Genomic DNA, 17,240 nt, shown 5'->3' with positions numbered 1-17,240 from the left:
TACAGTGGTCAACAGGTGCCATTAGGAATACTACAGGTGGTACTGATGTTGATGACACAAACATACTGTGATTCAAAACCAAAAACAAGTCCAGTGAGCAGAGGGTGGACTCAGTCAATCAATCAAATCAAATCAAATCATGGCTCGGAAAAAACAAACAAACAAAAAAAATCACATTTGGTTGCATGAAAACTACTGTTTAACTATGTAATGTTTTAGCACGACGCAAGTTCTACAAACATGAAATGTTAAATCACATTTGCTTATATTTTAGCCTTAGTACGTTGTCTCGTTCAGAAATGTACAGTGTTAGGCGGGGCACAGCAACCACACACATTTTCACTTCATTTTAAAGAACACAACTGGCTAACAGCATCACTCTCAAGAGAGAACAAAATGTTATTTACATGTGTGTGAATAAACCCATTTCACTCTCTGACACAAATCCATGTACAGAAATAGTTCTGAATGTAATGAACACTACGTGCCTCATTTATAAAGCGGGAACGTTCCTACAGTCCTGCTCACCATTATTGGCACCCTTGGTAAATATGAGCAAAGAAGGCTGTAAAAATAAATCTACATTGTTTCTCCTTTTGATCTTTTATTTAAAAAAATATACAATATTCCAACATTTCATTAAAGTAAAACAATTTGAAGTAGGGGGAATATCACATTGAGATTTTTTTTCTCTAATACACCCTTGTTTCAATGCACAACTAAGAGAAAAAATTGAGTGGCCAAAGACTCTTCAAAGAGCACAGATGGAAAATTGCAGAAATCAGTTGAATTTTGAGGTCAGAAAGCATTGAATAAAAATAAAGGAAAACGTCTTGGTTACGGATGTAACCTCAGTTCCCTGATGGAGGGAATGAGGCGTTGTGTCGAGCCGCACAGAAGGGGTTTGTCCCTGAGAACCAATCGCTTCCGACTTCTTAGAAAAGGCCAATGAAATTGGCGAATGAAATTTGCATGCCGGACTCCGTCCCCGGATATCCGGGTATAAAAGGGAGACGGCGTGCCTCATTCATTCACCTTAGTTCTAAGGAGCCTGAGACCTCTCACGACTGCTGCAGTGGGCAGCACGTGTTGTGGCAAGAAGGACACAACGTCTCGTTCCCTCCATCAAGTCGTGTTAGCTGCCGTGAGCGAACGCCACCCTGGCGGTTGATATACGTTATGACAGTTGTGCTGTCCGACCGGACCAGCACATGCTTGTCCTGCAAGCATGTGCAAGAGGTTGTAGCCCCTTCAGTGCAAGTAGCACATCCAACAACTCTAGGCAGTTGATATGCCTGCGCAGGCGGGGGCCCGTCCATCGCCCGACACTGCATGCCCGTTGCACACGGCACCCCAACCCTGCAGGGAGGCGTCTGTCGTCACCACGACGCGCCTCATGACCTGCCCGAGAGGGACCCCCATCCGTAGAAACGTCATTGAAGACCAGGGGTAGCCAGTGTTGGAGCGGTCTCATGTGCATCAACCCGAGGGGTATCACCACCGCCGAGTATGCCATGTGCCCAGGAGCCTCTGAAGTTCAGGGGGACCGCTGACTGCTTGAAATATTCCAGGCAGTTCAACACTGACTGAGCGCTTTCTGTAGTCAGTCGCGCTGTAATGGAGACAGAGTTGAGTTCCATACCAAAAAAGAGGATGCTCTGCACAGGGGAGAGCTTGCTCTTTTCTTGGTTGACCTGTGGTCCCAATCGATCTAGGTGCCGAAGCACTAGGTCCCTGTGTGTACATAACAGATCTCGCGAGTGTGTCAAATGAGCCAGTCATCGAGATAGTTTAGTACCCGCACACCTCTCTCCCTGAGGGGAGTGAGGGCGGTTTCCACGATCTTCGTGAAGACTCGTGGGGACAGGGACATACCGAAAGGGAGGACTCTGTACTAATATGCTTGACCCTCGAAAGCGAACCGTAGGAACGGGCGATAACGAGGGAGAATTGAGACATGAGAGTAAGCATCCTTCAGGTCGATTGCCATGAATCCATCTTGACATCTGATAAATGCCAGGATATGCTTCTGCGTGAGCATACTGAACGGCAGCTTGAGTAGGTGCCTGTTCAGGGTACGCAGATCTAACGACTCCCGCTTTTTTGGGGACGATGAAGTACGGGCTGTAAAACCCGTTAAACATCTCGGCTAGAGGGACGAGCACGGTCGCTTCCTCTCCAGAGGGGTGGCGACCTCGGCCCGAAGCACGGGTGCATCCTTGCCTCTGACTGAGGTTGAGAGGATGCCCCGAAACTTGGGCGGGCGTCTGAGGAGGTGGATCATGTAGCCGAGACGGACCGTATCCCGTAGTCACCGTGATGGTTTGGGAAGCTCTTGTCAGGCTCCCAGGGACCGAGACAGGGAGGCTAGGGGTACGTTCTGCTTCATTGACCTCCCAGGGGTGGTTAGATTGCTGGCAGTGCGGATCCCTCGCCGTGGGAGGGTGGCCCCCGGAGAGGAGATCGGCTCTGCAGTTTTACCTGCCTGGCGATGATGTAGCACAACGCACCGTCGAATGAGAGTGCTTAGGCTGATGATTATCCTCGACATTGGGTCTTGCCGCAACGTCGAGTTGCCAAACACCGTCGTGTAGAGGGTGAGAGCGGCTGTGATAATACCCAGATGATGATGTGGCACAACGCACCATCGATTGAGAGTGCTTAGGCTGCTGATTATCCTCAACATTGGGTCTCGCCGTGATGCAACGTCGAGTTGCAGAACACCGTCGTGTAGAGGGTGAGAGCGGCTGTGATAAACGCCCAGAGAGAGAGAAAACTCTTAGAAGTGGGCTGTTGGGACGGGGCAGGAACCGTCCCGGATCGACCAACCAGCGATGGAATGGCTGGGGTCGGACCCGAAGGTATTCTCGATCTCCCTGGGGTCTTCCCATGAGGGCCGCTTTGGCTTCCGCCGAGGCTGCTGACGGGGTGGTGGTCTCCTCTTCGATGTCTCGAAGACGACCAGGGCTGCTGGGAAGCAGACGGTGCACGGGATCTCAGCGGCCAGAGGGCGGTCCAGTTGCGGCTGGGCAGGATATACTTCCTATCCTCTGTCTGCTCCTTTACTGTCGAGAACTGAGGCTCGACCGTATCACCAAACAGCCCCCCTTGAGAGATGGGTGCGTCAAGAAAGTGGACTTTCTCAGCGTTACTCATCTGTGCAAGGTTCAGCCAGAGGTGTCTCTCCTGGACCACAAGTGTGGACATCGCCTGACCCAGGGCCCACGCGGTCACCTTGGTCGCACCTTGGTCGTAGAGCGAGGTCCTGCATAAACGCTGAGTCGGTCTTACCCTCGTGGAGCTCTCTCAGCGCATTGGCCTGATGGACCTGCAGGATGGCCATAGCGTGGAGAGAGGGGACAGCTTGCCCCACAGCAGAGTAAGCTCTCGACACCTCAGATGCCGAAAAGCCTACGTGCTTTGGATGGGAGTCTAGGTCGAGCCCCTGGGGGACATCGACGTATCCTCTAGCTGCCCCACCATCGAGGGAAGAAAGGGCGATGGAACTAGTTGACATGTACGCGTCGAAGGGGGGCATTCCAGGTCGTACTAAATTCCTCATGCACTTCCGGGGGAACATGGCACTGGGGGCGAGTGCGGCTTGGAGCCGCTCTCATGGCTGACATTTCAACGTCCGCTTCTTCCTGAGCTCGACCCCCCGAGGGAGGGCGCTTCAAGGAATTGTCGGAGTCTGATGCCAGTAAGTCACCCTTCGATGCTGCAACAGACATCTCATCATCACGTACCATGTCCGATACGTGGTTGAGGAACAAGACGGTGGGACCATCTCATGGGGAACGGGCAGACGAGCGAGACGAGGTGTGAACGGTCCGCGAGCCAGTGGCTGACGGATTAGCGCTCACAGTAATCCTCATATCACCCTCGCTGCTCGCCGTAGCGGGCGGCAGGGCCGTAGTCCTGCCATCACGGAACAGGAAGCAGACGAGGTGGTGGCTGAGTCCCGTGGGAACACAGCCACCCATGACGCAACGTCTGAATCGTCAACCGCCCGCAGTGCGGGCAGGACGTATCCACAACATCTGCCCCAGCGTACTGGAAGCAGACATCGTGTCCGTCCCCCTCCTCGACGCCACGCTGGAGAAATTTGCTATTTTAGAGAAAAAACTCGAACACTTCTGGAACCGCCGAGAAGCCAAGGGGAAGTTACCACAGGAAGGGACAGTCCGCTGCACCACCTCGTAGAACCGGCAGTCTTGTAGTTGCTATTTGTAGCGAAGTCTGTTGATCATGAGCGAAGGCTCCGAAGAACAAAAGATGAATGAATGAGGCACGCTGTCACCACAAGTTGTTTGGTACACTGTTCAAGAAACAAATCTTCTGCTCTTATGCTAAAATAAACTGCGCCATATTAATCTGCCATAATGGAACTTCAACCAGGACTGAGGTCTATGGCCATATGGAATGAAAAAGAGGTTTTTTTTGGCAGCAATAACACAAGATAGGTTTGGTGCACACAGGGATAAAAGAATGCCCCATGTCCACAGTTAAATATGTCACCAGATCTTCATTGTTGTGAACCTATTTTTATACCAGAGGTTCTGGACATTTTGTTCAGATACATGTCATCATGTTTTATATCAAATACCAACAAGTAAAAAAATCAAAACCTGACTTGCTCTGCTAGAAATATTATAATGGGTCGTGGTTAGATCGTCCATCAGCACATTAGTTCAAAATAAACATCAACATCAATAAAAAATGGTTCACTGAACACAAAATCAAGATCCTGCCATAGCCATACCAGTTCCCTGACCCGAACCCTATAGAAAATGAGTGATATGAACTGAAGAAGATGGAGGACCAACATTTGAAGGATCTGGAGAAATTCTTTATAGAGGAATGGACTCTCAATGTAATCTCAAACCTCATCAGACTGAAAAGAAAACACTCAGAGCTGATTTTCTTATAAATTAAGGTTGCAGGGTGAATTAAATACAAGGGTGCCAATAATTGTGGCCAACATATATGGAAGAAAAACATTTTTTTCTCAATGTGATAATCCCCCCACTTCAAATTGTTTTCCTTCAATGAAATGTTGGAATTTTGTAGATTTTTAAATAAAAGATTAAAAGGAGAAACAATGCAGATTTATTTTTACAGCCTTCGTTGCTCATATTTACCAAGGGGGCCAATAATGGTGAGCACGACTGTATTTATAAAAACGGTCTTTGACATGGAAAAGTGTTTAGCACCACGTCAGGCATTTAAGATCATTTGTGAATTATAGATTTCACAAGAGGCATTTGTTCGTTCTATGAATCACGTGCACGCACTTTGAGAAATGATGGTAAAATCTTTCTACGCAGCATGTTAGAAATGAACCCCTGGGACTCAACATGAACAAACCCTAAAGACAGATGACTAAGAATTGTTCCCTTAACGTTTGGCTGGTTACTAGTTACTGGCTCCATGAAATCCTTTTCAGCTGGCAATAGTGAGTGAATGTAGAAACCCTCTCTTACTTGGCCTTGTGTAGAGCACTGTTTCCCTATCCCAGTCCTCAGAGCACCCCTCCCAGAATGTTTTAAGCGCCTCTCTAGGAAACACTTGAATCCCCTCAGAATGGTTTAGATGAACACACTAACAAGATGATGAGTTGAATCGTAAGGGCCTGAGGACTGGGAAACACTGATATGGAGTTTTGTTCTTTTCATCCTAACATTATTTATTGAATTGTTCTGCAGCTGTTTTTTCTTTATATTTGTGACAAACAGTGCATGTCATTTTTCAAATAACAGTTGTTTTCCGTAGACTATCATTGTCTTTCTATTGAGTATGTTGCACTTTGTTATTAAGTTACAGTAGCAGCCAGCGATGAAGTTTCTATGAGATATTTGTCCTGTTATAGCATCCTCCTGTGACACACGTCATATCTCGCTCGCACAGAGAGAGAGAGAGAGAGAGAGAGAGAGAGAGAGAGAGAGAGAGAGAGAGAGAGAGAGAGAGGAGAGAGAGAGTAGAGGAGAGAGAGAGAGAGAGAGAGAGAGAGAGAGAGAGAGAGAGAGAGAGAGAGAGAGAGAGCAGCATTCCTTTGAGTCACACTGCAGTGCTGGTGGACGGTGACATTGTGCCTCAGTCCTCAATCGCTTTTTTTCAGGATCCTGCAGCACGTTTCCATTCATCTTCTTTCAACGCTGTTTCTCTACCAGAGTTGTCGTCCTGTGTATGTGGGAGGGGCAGACGGAACCTGTACCAATGACATCATCATTAGATAATGATACATTTAAATATACAACAGAAACATACAGTCAACGTGCCGTCATGGATCACAGAGACTGTTGAAAGATAAGATTTGACAGACACAACAAAAGATATGCCATGAGACATAGTGAGCACAAACAAACAGAGGTGGACGAAGTACACAACTTCCTTACTTGAGTGAAAGTACAGATACTACTGGTCAAATATTACTCTACTACAAGTAAAAGTTGTAAAGACAGATTCTTACTTGAGTAAAAGTACAGAAGTACGTGCTTTTAAAAGTACTCAAGTATTAAAAGTACATTTCCTTTATGTCAGTTGTGCATTGTTTTATTGTCGTATACCTTATGCCTCTGAAGCAACCTACTGAATACACTGAGTAGCTCACAGTATCAGTTGTATTAAAGGAGTAGTTCACTTCAAAATTTTCCCCCATTGACTTTCCATAGTCATTTTTATTCCTACCATGGAAAGTCAATGAGATTTTTAAATTAAATTCCTCTTTGTAGTGTTTTGGGTTTTATTCCAATAGGATTTACCATCCCACCAATAGAATCCATCACATACAAGTAGACAACAAGTATCCATAGTACAATTCCTATTATAACCATTAAATTAAGCCAGATAAATTGCGCACACAGGAAACCCGCTGCATAGAAACCATTTTCTACTTTTGGACCTTTTTATAAATGTAGTGGAGTAAAAAGTATGATATTTGGCTTTCAAATGTAGTGAAGTTAAAGTACAAGTACTCAGAAAAAATAATACTCAAGTAAAGTACAGATACTCAAAAAGTGTACTTAAGTACAGTACTCAGGCAAATTTACTTTGTTACTGTCCACCTCTGCAAACAAAACACGATGACATGAGACGCTTTCATTTTTACGTCCCAGACCTAAACCTGCTGGTATATCACAGATGTGGCAGTCTGTCTCAGTTTGACATCAACACTGTATCCATTTACAGAAATGACATGGGGTAGAAACTCTGCTCTCCACTAACCCTGTATGGTACACAACGTTGATCCATCTGATTTGTTACGGTCCATAAACTATCACAAATGACAAAAGATGCCTGCTCTTTTAATACAACTTTCTTTTCTTCATTTCTAGCTGAAAAGAGGAAATACAGATGATCATATGTTTTTATTTATGTCTAAATGACGTTCTGATATGATGATTACTTCTTAATAAATAAATGCAATCAAATTGGCTATGTATACTTTGTTTTATAATCTGTTAGCATAGTTGATTCTTTGTTTTTAGTTTAGTTGCTTGTTATCTTGTATATAGGTGGGGCAGTCCTACGTCACGGGTTCCCAAACTTTTCAGCCTGCGACTCCTAAAATAACAGTGTCAGGGACTCGAGGCCGCCACTATCCTCGGAGGTGGGTAAAGTATACAAACATTGCGTGCAACTGCGTACATGCACTTTTAAGGTCTATCCAAATATAACGACAACACAAAAGAACACAGTCGAACATAATATGACTTTATAGTTATTTACTCATTATTTTACTTGTTGTTATACATAAACCATGAACTATTACTACAGATAGGCAAATTTCATCAAACTGATTGGAGTGCTGTTGGATGTCCTTTTTATGCAAACGCCAGTCTCTTTTTGTACCTGAGGTCGATGGCCTTTCTGACTGCAGCGCTTCTCCGCCCTCCTCCTCTGGCATCCCTGTGTTGTCTTTGGTAAATATTAACCAACGTTTCATTTCGACACATAAAAATATCCTAAACTTAACGCCTGGGTGAGTTATAAAAACAATGGGTGAGTTATAAAAACATTCACCCTCCTCACAGTTGTCATGAAGGGGAAAATTAGTTCTTTTTTTGTAACAGGCTGTAAACATGTTTGTTTGTTTGTTTTTTGCTGTAAAGTTGCCCATTTTAACATGGGGCTCAATGAGATTCTGCTCTGTTTTGGAGCCAGTCTCTAGTGGCCAGTCAATGAATTGCAGTGTAAGTCACTTCCGTGTTGGCTTCACGAGAGAGATCGGAAGGTTGCCGCTTGGATCAAACACTTCAGCAGTTTCTTTAAGTGTGAGACCACAACAAGACAGAAATTACACTCCTCTCATTTCCACTGAACATCCTGAAGTTTCTTTCTCTGAAAGGTGAGGAAGTGAAGTAAAGAAGCATTCGAGTAAATGTACACACTTTTGGACTAATAATAACGGCTAATATTGGATGTTGATTAGTGATGTGAATGTGCAATCTAAAATGTGTCCCATATACTGTTTCACACCTGCTGCTCGATGACACGCAAACCTTAAACAACGTCAAGTGCTCCTGTCAAGTGAACATACAGAATGTGAGCAATGCTTTGACTTATTGAAAGGCCGAACACTTCTGAAGGAGACAGTGAGGAAAGCACTGAGTAAGGAAAGGTGAGTTAATGATCCACGCAGAAGGCAGAACGCTTTCTTCAATAGGGCGGTTGATATACTCACTGCTCCTCCATTGAGTATCATGGTCATCTCAGTGGGCTGGTAGACATTACTTCTGAACGGGGCGCTGGGTCTGGCTCCCGTGCTGCCGTTATGATGACTGCCACTTCTCAACCCTACAGCACACAACACACGTTACAGAATCTCATCTCATACATTTACATTCTAGTAAACTTGCCAGGAAACAGCACGTTCTGACCTTGTAACGAATACAGACCATCCGCAAGAAAAAACATTTCCTAACGGCTGTAGATGCGTGTGTGTGTGCTTTGAACAAAATAAACGTGCAAACATTTGCATTATAATCTCATATGTTATTCATTTATTTATTCGTAAGAGAGTTCTTTTTTAAGTCAAACCGGCCTCATGAGCCTGTGTTCAATCACAGACCTTGAAATGTCCAATCAGATTCCAGACAGCTGAGTAATAACGTACATTTTTAGTTGGGAATATTATAAGCACAATAAAAACGTGAAAGTTATAAATCAGACTTTTCACAGCTAGAAAAATATTGAACTGGAGTTAAATGGTAGTTTTTTTCTAATTCTTGAGTCTGTGCGTCAGATATGTGAACGCTCTTCTCCAGCACACGCTTCTGCTCTCCTGTTTAAACAGCTGTGCGCCCGCATCATTTAAACATTAATACTTGTTTTCTCACTGACTAACATTAGTCTTTATTCTCTTTCTTGACTTAAATGAGAAAATGTATCCAATAATGGAAAATGAACAGAAAAAATAAATAAGTATGATTTGAATCCTCCATATTGTGTGGGACGACGACGTGTTTAACTTATTTCAATTAAATTAGATAAACAGTCACCACGCAACATTATTTAGTATGTCGCTGAACAAATATGGTCCGGTCAAGATGTGTTTTCACAACGTACCAGTTTGGTCGTTAGGACGTAATCGTTCCAGCAACGTTCAATGTTACATCACCACGACGAATGTGTGACCCTGTCTGTGAAATTCCAGCTATAACTAACATATACTGATAATAATTCTGAGACAGCAAGTGTCAAAGTTTGATTTGAACCATTCCTTTCATTATGATTTCAATCTTCGACATGCCCTTACTCAGTCAATATTAAAACTATCAAGATTATGTTTACACATTATGTTCTTTACATTGTATAGATGATGATGATTTTTTGTAGAAAACAGTCAATTTTCAGCTGGGTTTTCACAAGCGGTGTCATGACGCTGCGATGGTTCGGTCCAGATACCTCATCACCACGTAACTGTGTTAACTGGAATTGTGCCTGTGAGTACCTGCAGTGTTTTCATCAAAAGCGTATCCCTGGCTGTCCACAAACTGCCTGTGTGAAAGTGGGATGTCTTCTTCAAGACTGGTCTCCCTCATGCGTGAAGAATTTTGGGACGTGTCGAAATAGTCTGGAACCAGAGGTTGAGGTGGTGCTTGCAGACAGGCGTGGGCTTCAGGGGCAGCGTGACACAGCAACAACAGCCATCCCTGTGCCACCAGCGCCACGGCCAGGGCCGGCTCATCCCAGTCCGGAGACTTGCCGAGCGCTTGATTTCCATAGGCGTAGAAACCGACCCAAGCCACCCACAGGAGAATGGACATCAGGCAGGAGACCAGAAGCCACACAGCATTACACCGCCACTTTCGTGTCTTCCCGCACAATGCTAATCCAGCACTTATAAGAGCGGCCAGCAGGAGCCCCAGCACGTAAGAACAGGCGAGTGTAAAGTCCAGAGGCTGGTAATGACATGCCGGGTGACCCTCCCGCAACACCGTAAGGAGGAGCCACTCGGCAGCGATGATACCCTGAACTGCCGTCAAGCCAAGCGCCAACCCGGCCAAAGAACACCCACCCGGGGTACGAGACTCGCGTGCGAGCCTGCGCAGCCTCACGCCTTGTGCCAACATGCAGGAGAAACAGAGGGCGAAAAAAATTCCCCACAGGGTGCGCCGCACCACGCAAAGGCTCTCATCGGGCTCAATAAGATATCCGAAGCTTAGTCCAAACAGGCCGATGATGCCGAACAACAGCAGCAGAATCGTTCCGATGCCGCTCCGCTTCTGTGCCTCAGTCACCGAGCGCAGACGACACAGCAACACCAATGCCAGCAAAACAGCAGCTAACACACCAGATGCTGCTACGGCCTCCACCACCACGCCCCACATGACATCCAGGTCACATAAGAGAGTGTAGGGTTGTGTGAGACCGAACCTGCAGCCCCACGGAACAGACGGCTTCTCATCTTGAGACAAACTCACGTCCAGCCCAACGAGGAGTATGAACAACACATGAACTAATGACATCTAAATAAGAAAGGAACACAGCAAAAGAAAGTCGTGTAATAAACTCTGATGATTAATATAGATAATGAAAAGTAGAGGCCCCAAAACAGAGCCCTGAGGAACAGCCCTTCTGTAATCTGTAAAGGTCCTATCCATTAATATCCATTGCAAACTACCGATACTGTTTAGCCTGTTGACGAAATGTTATATGCTCTCCTACTTGTAAGACGCTTTGGATAAAAGTGTCTGCCAAATGAATAAATGTAAACATCCAGATATACCCAGTCCCCCAAAAAACGTTCAGACCCTTTAGTGTACACACTGATGGTCACTGTTTTAGATCTAATGATGCATCTATTTTTGAATACTCTACCTATTGTGCAATCTTTTCTGACCTTTAAAGTTATGCTGTTTCTAATAATAATAATAATAATAATAAAGATTTCTAGGAATCATCTTGCGAGTCAAATGTTTAGCAATCTTTCTAAAATATCAATGACTATTGCTCTGATATTTCCTTTTCTAGTACAATGACATTCAGATATTTTTAGGTGTGATTTCAGTGCCCTTTACAGTTGAGGCTAAACATCCTTGTTAAACATATCTGAAAAATCCATTTGCAAGTTACACGCAATGGGCCTCATTCATGAAACATTCATTAGATAGGAGTAAATTCTGAGCAATTTGCACGTAAAATAGATCTTCCCGAAAACGTTCCTCCGGATTCACAACTACTTCGTAAATGTCAGATTTGATAGTAAAATGGGTGTGTGTTAATTCATTCCAATCACTCGTAAACAGGGCACGCATGCACGCTCATTCACAATTAGCATAATCCCCGCCTATAAATTACAGATACGCAAATTACGTATCTAGGAATGCAGGGATCCTCTGGACTTCATTTTCTGGTTTGGTTACATTATATTGCATAAATCCATTAGATACTAATAGGCAATAAGCTTACAGATACATTAATCAATTAAACGGTGTCCACCAAAGCGCAAGCTAAAATAATGATACCTGGTGATCTTCTGAAAACGACCAGCTGGTGGCGCCTGAGAACGCTCTGGAGGCACTGCGCGTTATTCCGGAGATGCGTTGGTTGGTGTGATTTAGAATATCCGCAAAAGTTAGCCTACTTGTTACTAGTATCAAATTTTAAAGAATATTACTCAATCTGAAAATGCAGTAACCATTCATATTAAAGGGATAGTTCACCCAAAAATCAACTTTGTGTGTTATTTTACTCACCCACATGACGTTAAAAATGTTTAGAGAACTTCCGGCGTCTTTAGAGCACAAATAGAGATATTTAGGTGACATCCGAAAGATTTCCAGGCCTCCTCATAGACATCATGGTGTCAGTTTTTGCCAAGGTCCAGAAAAGTCCTAAAGACATCGTTAAATTGGTCCATCCACGCAAAGTGGCTCAGTTAAATTTTTTTGAAGCGACGAGAATGCTTTATGTGCGAAAAACAAACCAAAATACCGACTTTAATGGATATATTCTCCTCTGTCTTGTCAGTGTATGGCGCACGAGAGCACTTCTTCGTCTTCTGCATGTAAACACAGAGTTGTGCTTCCGCGTTGTAAGTCAGAGACGCCAGACGTCATGTGGGCGAGTAAAAAACCACACAAAGTTGATTTTTGGGTGAACTTCCACTTTAACTTTGATTGGACGGCTGTGTGAAAAAGGACAGTGACGAGCTCTGCGTTTTACCCAAAGTTAAAAAGTAAAAAATGATAAAAGACTGAAATATATGAAATATCATTATGATACATAGTGCATCAAAATGCAGTGTCATCAGTTTGTCTAAAAGAATACAGAACGTTACTTGTGGTTTTACGCACTATTTACACGTGGTATTGAGCAGGTATACATTTCTTTCGTACCAACTAACATTTTGAAAATACAAACATTTTCATGAATCCGAAAATGTACATCAAAACGACATTACGAACGTTCTGCTTGTGTTTCATGAACGAGGCCCAATATCTTTTGGATTTGCCTGTAAATACAACACTGTCAAAGGGGAATCAACTAGAACTCTACTAGAACAACTAGAACGCTTTTTTTTAGGAAACTGTGCCCAATATGATTTCTGTGCATGCATGCATGCTGAAAATTGGCTGTAAAAAATGAACAAAAATAGTTATTGTGGCGTTAATAAAGCTGAAGCCAGAGAGCAAGGTTTACATCTTACCTTAGTGAGATATGTCGAGTGAAGGCAGCTGCTGTGTTAAATGTGGACTCTGCACAGAAAAAGAAATCATTCATGTTACATCTGTACATGTCTGGAAACTTGTGCTGTACTTTTCATGCTACTGGTTAAATATGAAAAATGAAACAGATAGTGTTGCGTGTTTATTTGCGACACATTTCAAAACTCTAGAAAACTTTAGTTTTCTATGAATGCCAGCACAAATGATATTAATTCAAATGCAGACACTAGGGCTGAATGATGAATTGTATTCGCTGTAATATCGCAATATGATCAAAAGAGATTTTAACGCCGATCGGCATCTGACATCAAAGTACAGCCAGGGCAATTCAAAAGCATAGGGAGCAGTCGGCTCTCTGCTCCCTCACCGCATAAAAACAATACTGGAACTGTAATCATTTCCATGCACCTGAATGAGTGATTCGGTGGCTTGACGTCAATGTGTCATGAAAATGTTTTCAATGTTTTTCTTTTTACATTTCACATGACTTTTTAATAGAGTTAAGACATCTTAACATTTGTTTTGTGTTCTTTCTTTAGAGACTGGTCAGTCCTTTTTGTCAAATGTGTATTGTCTCTCACATATTTATTTTTTACGTTTTGTTACCTGTGCCTTTTTTAACCTGTCTGTGCAGTGGAAGCTTCTGTCACTCAGACAAATTCCTTGAGTGTCCAAGCACACTTGGCAATAAAGCTCTTTCTGATCTGATTCTGATAAGTTGAATAATTCCGTCAATGCTGCCTGTTGAGTGTTTTAACGTCAGACAGTTTTTCTGTGTCATATTTCATCTTCAAATATCACATCATTTTCTACATTAGAAAGTTGGTTAAACTTTATGTGCTTATTTGTAACACGCTGGACTACAGGTTTTCTTAACTACATACTGTTATTTATTTAACACAATTTGTATTTAAATGTATTTATCACCGTGCTTTGCCATTAACCATACATCAATATTTTGTCTAATTAACCCAAAGGAAAAAGTGACTTGGATTGTTGATCAACAATAGTATAAAAACAGGACTTGACATTGTGAATATTTTGAACAAGCAAGTGAAATTATACTTGCCCGCATGGAGTCTAAAAATGTCAATATAAAAAACAATTCTACATGCTTTATTTGTGTTTTAGCCTTTGTGATATAATCAGTTATATCCGTGTGATTTAACCCCGTCACACCCATTGGAATGGACATTGTTTTTTATCATGCTCAATGTTTTAAATAAAATCAGGCCTGAAGGGTTCATTTCTCTATGAAGCAGTCTGGCCAAGTGCCTGCTAAGGCAAAACTCAAAAAACGGTCCAACACAGATTATGAAAAAAGGAGAGAACATTTATCATTAAATTGGTCTGATTGCCATATAAAAGGATTGAGACATGGGCATTTTTAGAAGGTTTTATAACTCTGTTAATGTTAAAGTATAACGTCACATTCATTTCCTCATTTCTGTCAGTACTGTACAACACATCAGTAAAGCAATAAATCTAACTCATAGTTTTAACGACACCCATGCAATGCATCTGTGGGTCTATTTTGAATACATACTATACAAATATTCAATAATGGTCAGTCAAATTACTCAATTATCAAAATAACAGAGAGTAAGAGCTTTGACAAACAGTGACTGACAAATTTACAAGCATATTATGACAATGTGTAATGTCAAGCCCTGAGAAAGTAACATTGGCTGTGGCTAGGCAGATTTCTGTCCTTTATCGATATTTTTCAGTAACTCAGAATGTTGTTTTTATTTTCACCAGCACACAGCTCTCTCAACCACAGAGGAAAAGCTGCACACAAGAGTGGATGTGTTGATTTGCATGAGCACTTTACACGACTTTCTGTAAAGTTCTTTTGTTGTGGTGTTTTCCACACCGTGTGAAAGAGGGTAAGCTGATGCCACGCTTCATTGTGCCCTCATTACCATGGTAACAGCACTAAAAAGCCAACAGACAGAATGAGGTTGGGGGTGGTGCACATCAACAACAACACACTCACATCATCTACACGAATATTGTGTGTTTGACAGTGTCATGTCATGTCAAAAAATGGATACGATCATGTGATCTTGTGAGGACCCCCACACCGGCAATGTATTTGCACTCTTTTGTGCTGCTTCACTCTCTTTCTCTTACATAAGAAGAATCCAGCTCTTACCAGTTCTGCTGTGTGTGTGTGTGTGTGTGTGTGTGTGTGTGTGTGCGCGTGCGTGCGTGCGTGCGTGCGTGTGTGTGTGTGTGTGCGTGTGCGCGTGCGCGTGAGAGAGAGACAAGAGAGACAAGAACAAGAAGCTCGATCTTTACTGTGTGAATCTTTGCTGTTTTATGCGCGCAATCCTGTGAGGTCACGTTTAGATGTTTATGAATAAACGAAAATGGTTTTGGGCTCTTTATTTTTAATGTTGTGTCTACTGAGCGTGTGCTGCTCTGTTTCACACACAACACGTAAATAACTGACAGTGTCGTTTCGCTCATATTGCAAGAGAGACTACGGGCTGTCTGCGCCTTCAGCGATGGGTTTAAGCTTAATATTTGCACATCGAATGCTCTATGTGTGACGTTATACTGTGCTGATATCCGCAATAACTCCTGCTGTGTAGCTTTTCATATCTGTCGGCGACAGGAATTCCTTACAAACACAAAAACATGAAGCAGATCTCCAGAGAAACATGACTGACTGCATTACTGACCTCAGTCAGATCAATCTCTCATGTCGTTATTCAGCACTATGGCAATAACGTACACAATCTCCAGACAAAATGAGAGAATATGATGTTCTGTCACTGAAAAGAAACATTTCATTTTATTTTATGCCCTGCCCTGTCCAACAATGCAAATCTCATCAGTCTGACAAATGAAATGAAACACATGTGTAGTGTTTAGTCACGAATCACACAGTTTGTTGGTGATGCCTGTTATCATATGCGTTTTATTCGATCTAAACACTACACACGTTTAGACACAATGAAGACTAAAGCAAAGCAGAGATCTTTTCATGAACGAGTGTTGTAATGTTGAGTGTGTGTCGTGTTTGTAATATGTGACGAGTGTTCATGGCATCATGTATGATTTTTGCGTGTTTATCTAATGTTCTGTGGTGCGTGCACGTACCGTGAGAGATTCAAGCGTCTGCTGTGCGCGTTCTTTCAATGCGCGTGTCTGAAATGTCACATTTCGCCTCGTGCAGCCGCTGCAGGATTGTGGTGTCGCTCTGCTTGTACGCGATTATTTGATTTTCTCCCAAATCTTCAGGTCAGTGGAGCTTTTGCTGCATTTTCTCTTCATTTGAGCAAGAAATGATATCATCGTAGACAATAAGGCGAGTTATAAAGAAAATCTATCTCGTGCGCGCATTTCAACAGTCTCAGTCTTCATCGAACCGTCATCTTCACCCCAATCTCTTGTGATGATGTATCCTTCTTTTGTGTGCTCTTTGTTTTAACGTTTTTTCTGTTAGTCAATCCGCTGCGTTATATTCCCTTCAGCCGCTCACGCTCATTCTCAGCTGTTCGATTCAATCTATCTGCGCACAGACCCCGCCCCCACTGTCACTCACACACAAGCCCCACCCACCCCTAACTGTCTCTCACGCACAATCACCGCCCCTCACTGTCACTCAGCTCAGGCAGGCACGTTTTCTGCAGTGTTCGATGCACTATGGTGGTCTCTACGGGTATATGATGGATTCGATTGGTGGGATAATACATCTAAATGCCCAAAACAAACAACAAAAATAATTTTGTAATGGTTTTAATAGAAAAAGCTAATTGTTCCAGTAGAATTTTTGTGATGGTTTATTGTTGTTTTCACCAGGGATTCCATCCACATACATCCATGTGTAGATCTAACAGTTCAAGATCAGAGATCAGAGGGTTTGATACGCACAGAGACGTACACGTGAGCCCGATGTGAAACGACGTAAATGAAGTAAAGACTTGAGGCCTATTGTTCCACATGGCACACATACTCGCAACGAACTTTTCTCCATGTTTACAGGGGCGTGTTTACCATTTATTTTGGGGACCCTAAGCAAAGTCAAGACCTGAGGCCCCCACACATTGCCTAACA

The 17,240-nt window shown here is 43.1% G+C and overlaps 1 protein-coding gene across 2 annotated transcripts; it reads right to left on the bottom strand.

The window, feature by feature from the left end:
• Window positions 1–5,972: 5,972 nt before the first annotated feature.
• Window positions 5,973–16,739, bottom strand: gprc5ba (G protein-coupled receptor, class C, group 5, member Ba). Of its 2 annotated transcripts, XM_057327634.1 has the most exons (5): window positions 16,284–16,734; window positions 13,154–13,202; window positions 9,953–10,970; window positions 8,684–8,796; window positions 5,973–6,208 (listed from the first exon to the last, which is right to left on the bottom strand). In XM_057327634.1, exons 3-5 carry the CDS (start codon window positions 10,968–10,970, stop codon window positions 6,164–6,166), a joined length of 1,176 nt encoding a protein of 391 aa, XP_057183617.1. In that variant the 5' UTR covers window positions 13,154–13,202; window positions 16,284–16,734; the 3' UTR covers window positions 5,973–6,163. The 2 variants fall into 2 exon arrangements, with proteins under 2 accessions (XP_057183617.1, XP_057183616.1); XM_057327633.1 differs by lacking the exon at window positions 5,973–6,208 and having other exon boundaries at window positions 6,845–8,796; window positions 16,284–16,739.
• Between the last annotated feature and the right edge of the window lie 501 nt (window positions 16,740–17,240).

This window comes from Triplophysa rosa, unplaced genomic scaffold (genome assembly GCF_024868665.1).
Source record: "Triplophysa rosa unplaced genomic scaffold, Trosa_1v2 scaffold254_ERROPOS399912+, whole genome shotgun sequence".
NCBI lineage: Eukaryota > Metazoa > Chordata > Actinopteri > Cypriniformes > Nemacheilidae > Triplophysa > Triplophysa rosa.
This window is presented reverse-complemented; position numbering and strand designations above follow the sequence as displayed.